The 5,676-nt window shown below is 46.4% G+C and overlaps 1 protein-coding gene across 2 annotated transcripts; it reads left to right on the top strand.

The window, feature by feature from the left end:
- The first annotated feature begins 734 nt into the window (after positions 1-734).
- LOC127311980 (MADS-box transcription factor 30-like) lies at positions 735-3,297 on the top strand. Of its 2 annotated transcripts, none has more exons than XM_051342455.2 (8): positions 735-987; positions 1,109-1,322; positions 1,950-2,028; positions 2,138-2,299; positions 2,396-2,437; positions 2,567-2,611; positions 2,695-2,888; positions 2,981-3,297. In XM_051342455.2, the coding sequence occupies exons 2-7, from the start codon at positions 1,135-1,137 to the stop codon at positions 2,881-2,883; spliced, it is 705 nt and encodes a 234-aa protein (XP_051198415.1). In that variant the 5' UTR covers positions 735-987; positions 1,109-1,134; the 3' UTR covers positions 2,884-2,888; positions 2,981-3,297. The 2 variants fall into 2 exon arrangements, with proteins under 2 accessions (XP_051198415.1, XP_051198414.1); XM_051342454.2 differs by having other exon boundaries at positions 2,135-2,299.
- The last annotated feature ends 2,379 nt before the right edge of the window (positions 3,298-5,676 follow it).

Genomic DNA, 5,676 nt, shown 5'->3' with positions numbered 1-5,676 from the left:
AAATAATGTATTATGACTTCTATAATTAAAAAAATAGCAAATAAAGTGTTGTTTTAGCTTCGTGGATATGTCTTAGTTTGAGCCTTACATGTTTTCTGGTAGTGTTATGTAATGCTACATGCTGTGTTGCTGATATCCGATGAACATTGTACACTATGTTGAGGTCGATTTTATATTTTTGTCATATGTTATTTGTGATCTTGCATGCTCTCCATTGCTAGTAGATACTCTGGCCAAGTAGATGCTTGTGACTTCAAGAGGGGGTATTTATGCTCGATAGTAGATTCATACCTCTAGTTTTCTAGAAGAGTGAAAATAACTTCTAAGAATGGCTCGCGCAGCGCTGCGCGTGGTCTTCGGGCCGGCCGGACCGCGCAACGCATCCAGTTCGTGAGTCGATCTAAATGGACAAAAACGAACCGTTTAGATCGCCGTTTTGGATCGGCCCGCTGGGGCTAATATGAACGCACATGCTTGCTGTGATCTTTCGCTGCCCACGAAATTTCTCGGCTTTCGCTGCGTAGTGCTGCCCTTGTCACGTCCAAACGTCAAGCGGTGGCCGTGTCACACCGGTCACGGACACGCTTTGGCTTTCGGCTTTTCCCCTCAACGGCAACATTCGGAGCCTGTGACGGAGCCCTTTGATCCACAAGACATTGCCCAAATCGGCAATGCGGGACGACGACCGAGGCTGCCTTTGATCCATCGACGCGCGCTGCATGGAGAATCGGTCTCTTTCCCACCTCTTTCTCGCCCGCGCTTTCAAACCAGTCCAGTCCAGTACGTACGGCCGGCCGCCCGCCGGAGGCCGGACGCCACCGACCGAGACCGGGACTTTCCTAGTGCCAGAAGCTTCCTGGAAGATGCCCTGCCGCCACCACCATATATCCTCTGCTGCAGCATCTCTCTGTCGCTCCTTCAGATTCAGCTCCAGGCTCAGTAGCCCCGAAGGAAGAATCGCGTGTCCAGCCTGCAGTGCCGCACACGGTAAAGTCCAGTCGCTGCCGATGCTCTCCTTGACCTGCAAGGCTCTTCTTCTTGCTCTTCTTGCTACCGCCGCCGCCACTCACCAGTTTCACCGCTGCTCCGCCGTGCCGTTCGCTTCCAGTCTAGCTAGCTCGCTCCGGGAGCAGGATGGGCCGCGGGAGGACGGAGATCAGGAGGATCCCCAACGCCGTCAGCCGGCAGGTCACCTTCGGCAAGCGCCGCGCCGGCCTGCTCAAGAAGGCCAACGAGCTCGCCGTGCTCTGCGACGTCGACGTCGGCCTCCTCGTCTTCTCCGACGCCGGACAACCCTTCCACTACTGCAGCCCACACACGAGGTCTGCACCTTGCGTACCCATCCATCCGCTCCCAGCTTTCCCGTGATCGTTCGTGCCATCTATTCCGGCCGGTCGTAGATCGGTTTTCGATATGAGGTGGATTTGTTTCTAGAGTACAATGCAGTAGGTGCTACTCTGCCCTGCTTGCTTTTCGGTCGCTCTTCTCTGAGGTAGTAGTGTAAATGTACGTGTACGCTTGGTGATTGATTCTGGGAGAAGGGCATTCTGAACCATGCTTCGATGAACTAGTATTTCCTGAATCTGCATCCCTCGTGATATCTCGATGTTATTAAGATCATCAAGTTCATGGTCCTAGCTAAACTACATTTGGGGTGTTTCATGATCAAGTTACTACTCAAAAGAGGGTTTTTGTTTCCTTCTTCAATTTACCTCTAGTCATGCGGCCGTCTTCAGATAAGGAGCCATCATCATATTCAGATGCTTCTGTACCCGCCCCAATGTTAACCACTAAATAATTGTACTAGCTCTTAGGTTCAACCAGCGCAAGTTAAACAAGTAGTAGCCGGAAGAATTCATTTAACAATGCTCAGTGATTGAACCTTGATTATTTGCATAAACCCACGGCACAATCCTGGTGCTCACATATTTCACTTATCATTTGTTAAGCTGGAGCGAGCTGATTCAGCGGTACGAGAGTTTCACCAGCGCCGAGTTCCAGGGGACAGGTGATGAGGATGATGATCAGGTAAATAAGCAAATACATATACTGTACTACATAGTACATACAGTTGCACACTAAAAATTAACTGCACGGTAGCATTCTGACTGGCATCTCTGATTCTTGCGTGCAGCAGATGCTCACGGAGATCTCAGAGCTGAGGCGTGAGCGTGACCGTCTGGAGGCCAGCCTGAGGAGGCAGACGGGAGAAGACCTGCCATCCGGGGCTACCAAGGAGGAGCTTGATAATCTGGATCAGCAGCTCGAGTTGACACTGGGCAGAGTCCGTGAAATGAAGGTATAAACATACATACACAATGTCACAATCTCTGCACAAAATTCAATGCTCAAAAGTTGAACCTGCAGCGCTGAACCAAGTGTTTCTTGTGTGCAGGATGAACTACTGAGCCAGCAGCTGGACGAATCACACCGCAAGGTAACTGTAATCTTAAGGGAACTAAATTAAACAAAGATGCAGATAACCAGTTGCTCATATGGGAATTGTGATTTTCCTTAAACCTGGCAATTGTAATGATTTTTTTTTTGTGCTTGCTGTGTCGTGCAGGTGCACATCTTGGAGGACCAAAACAGCTTCCTTCGCCGCCACATGGTTAATTTCAGTAACCTGCAGCGTTGCTTGCTCGAGCAGTATATACCGGCTCTCTCTCTGAATGTGTGTTGACTACCTTTCAGGTGGCCGATGACGGGCAGCAGCAGCATGCCGCCGTGAAGGCCGCGGATGCAGACACAACGACGCCGCTGTTCGGGGGCTTCTTCCCGGAGGTGGAGGAGCAGTTGTCGACGTCGCTTCAGCTGTGGCCGCAGCAGCAGCTTCCCGACGTACCTGGCTTCGGACTACAGCCCAGCCTACGGCTGTGGTAATTCAGGTCGTGCCTATGAACACGCTACCAGTGGTACTTATTGGCGATCAATCTGCGTCCTGACAAGTGTTGCGCATCGCCCTGTTGATAATTTGCAGGTTGATGAGTAGGTGATGACAGGCTGACGGAAGGGGGCCTGAAGTTAATTAGTAAATATTAGTAAACTGAATCTAGTTAAAACCTTGATCGTTGCAAGGGTAATCTGCTCTAGCTAAAACTTACTAGGAGCTCAGTAGTTACGGGATTGCAGCCAAGCAAGGGATTGACAAGGAGTAGACGGCAGTATTCAGTCAGATCTATGTCCCATTTTGTTAGTACTACATGATTTCCCGTATGGTTTTCATGAGGACTCCACATATGTCACATACTCACATTGGTTAATATGAATCTACGGCAGTATTTCCATTTTACGTCACTCCATGACACTGTTGATATATCTGACCTGAATGAGTTGATCAACACAACGTAAGTACCAACTTGGAATGGCAGTACATTACAACCGCGGGCGGACATCCCTTGTCAAATCCGTCCTTGCAACCCAATCAATCTATCAGTTGACGCTTCCTGTGGTGGTCCCTTCCGGAACTACACATAACATGAAGAAAATCGAGCACACCTTCTTATGAGTGGCCTCCAACAAGGTTTGCGGGGGCTAATGCAAGGTGAACTAGGACACATTGTAGGTCCACGGCTCGCCGGAGACCATCAATCGCCGGAGGCGATTCTCTTCCATATCTGGCAGGGTGGCGATCTAACGGAGGAGGAAGGATTCGGCAAAACCATGCGGTCAGATCGGTAGATCTCCGCACAGCGGTTCAGGCGGTGTCAGTGGCGAGGTCAGGGGCTGCAGGAGTTGGCCGGACAGTGGCGGCGGCCATGGCGGTGACACCATCGCCACGCAGTCGCCTGCGTGCTAGGGTTAGTTGCGCGAGAGAGAGTGAGAGAGATGACTAGGTGGGCCGACTGGGCCGGTGTCCACCAAGGGGGGGTTGGCTTGGCCAAATGGGCCGACCCAAACGAGCCCAATTGGCTAATTTAAATGGGCCATGGTTATTTAGGTAAATTCACAATTTCAAATAACCCCTGAATTTTATAAAATTCCAAACAAATTATTTAAACCTCTAAAAATCCAAGAAAAATAAGATTAATGAATAATAAATTATTCTTAACAAGAATAAAATAAGAAATGGAATTTCCTACACAATTTCAAATTTTGAATTTTTTTAATTCAAATTTAAATTTTAAATTGCAATTTTCATTGGATTTAAAAATCAAGGAAAATTTAAAATGAATTCAAATACTTATTATTCAAATAATTCCAAAGGGAATTCTATTATTGCAAGTAATTTCTTCGAAAATTAAGATTTTCCAAAAGGGGAAAGATCTTAATAATTGAAAATTCATTAATAATTCCAAAATAAGGAAAACCCTATTTTTCAAATTCCTTATTTGAAATAAATATTTTCCAAAGGAAAATATCAACTATTTTTAAATTCTTTTCTTATTAAAGAAAAGCAATGTTAAGGTATTTTAAAGAGTTATAAATTACCGCCGAAAGACACAAATACTTAACTCAACACTAAATCATAATAATCTTGACGGGGTAAGGGATTCAACATGAAATAATACATCCATTCATGCATCATTTGGATCTTATAACATTGTCTTTACCGGACAATGATGCTTCTTTACAGAACCCGAGGTCCAGGTTCCATCCAACGCATCGACCTGCACTATCTTGCAGTCACCAAGCAAGTTCACCCTTGCTCATGCCATATTGATTATGTTCTATCATTTTACTCGCAAAGCTATATACTTATCACTCCTGCATTGAAAATGAAATGTTACTTTTCCAATTATGAATATGACTATGTGGCTAGCAATGGAACCATGGTATGAGTTGATGGTGGAGGTTCCATTGCAAGGGTTCTACTCAGCTTGGACTAATTACCAATGCCGTCTAGTGATTATAGCGCCGTACATTGCGCGTTAACCATAAGATCTATAATAGCTCTAGGGAAGTCAGTTGTATCTTTTCCCTCTCGCATATCAACGGACTAGTGATAAGGGTTGCCTGGATCGGTCTATCTATTGGTAAAGGTGAGGATGGTGGTCCGTAACGGTCTACCATTAGATATATGAGAGGGCGGACTTATTAAAAGTCTATGAAGGATTGTAAGGGTTGTTCGGGTCGGTCTATCCATGGTGTATATGACATGGCATACTAATTGTTCGGAACGGTCTACCTTAATGGTATAGGGGAGAACGAATGCATGGGTCGATCTCTCCATAGATAAAGGGAAGGACAGACTTAGAAAAGGGTGGGTCTGCGGGGTCGTGAAGAAGACAGTGATTGACTTGGTTCTTATGCCGGGCCTCACACCAAGGCAGTGTGGACGGGAAAGTACGCCTAATTGGCAACAAGGATAAGTTCTCTTATCGGAAAAGTAACGCACCTCTGCAGAGTGTATTAAATTATGGCTTGTCACTCCCAGTTCCGGGAAGGGAACTACGAACGCGGTAGGAAAGGAACTCCATGAAGTTATGGTCAGCCTGTGAAGGCTGGCGGGCATAGTTTTCAATATAAAATCAATCTTTTAAAGAAATGTTGGCGAAACATGCACTGACCTAAGACTTTCTGGTCAAAGGTCATAGCTAGAGCATCAAACATCTTTTCTCTTTTGAACTTGTTGAGTACCATTGTACTCACTTTCTTTCGACACCCTTGCTAGACTGTGGAAATGAAGCGGAAGCCATTGATGGAGGACCTGAAGGGGACTATGAACTGATCTAC

Source organism: Lolium perenne, chromosome 7 (genome assembly GCF_019359855.2).
Source record: "Lolium perenne isolate Kyuss_39 chromosome 7, Kyuss_2.0, whole genome shotgun sequence".
Classification (NCBI taxonomy): Eukaryota; Viridiplantae; Streptophyta; class Magnoliopsida; order Poales; family Poaceae; genus Lolium; species Lolium perenne.
The sequence above is the reverse complement of the archived record's forward strand: the minus strand, read 5'-3'. Positions and strand labels throughout refer to the sequence as shown.

Bases quoted from the DNA above. Each gene is read 5' to 3' on its own strand.
- LOC127311980 (XM_051342454.2), top strand. From the start codon at position 1,135: ATGGGCCGCGGGAGGACGGAGATCAGGAGGATCCCCAACGCCGTCAGC. The intron at 2,300-2,395 runs GTATAAACATAC...TCTTGTGTGCAG, and splicing joins GCAGAGTCCGTGAAATGAAG to GATGAACTACTGAGCCAGCA. The intron at 2,612-2,694 runs GTTAATTTCAGT...ACTACCTTTCAG, and splicing joins GCTTCCTTCGCCGCCACATG to GTGGCCGATGACGGGCAGCA.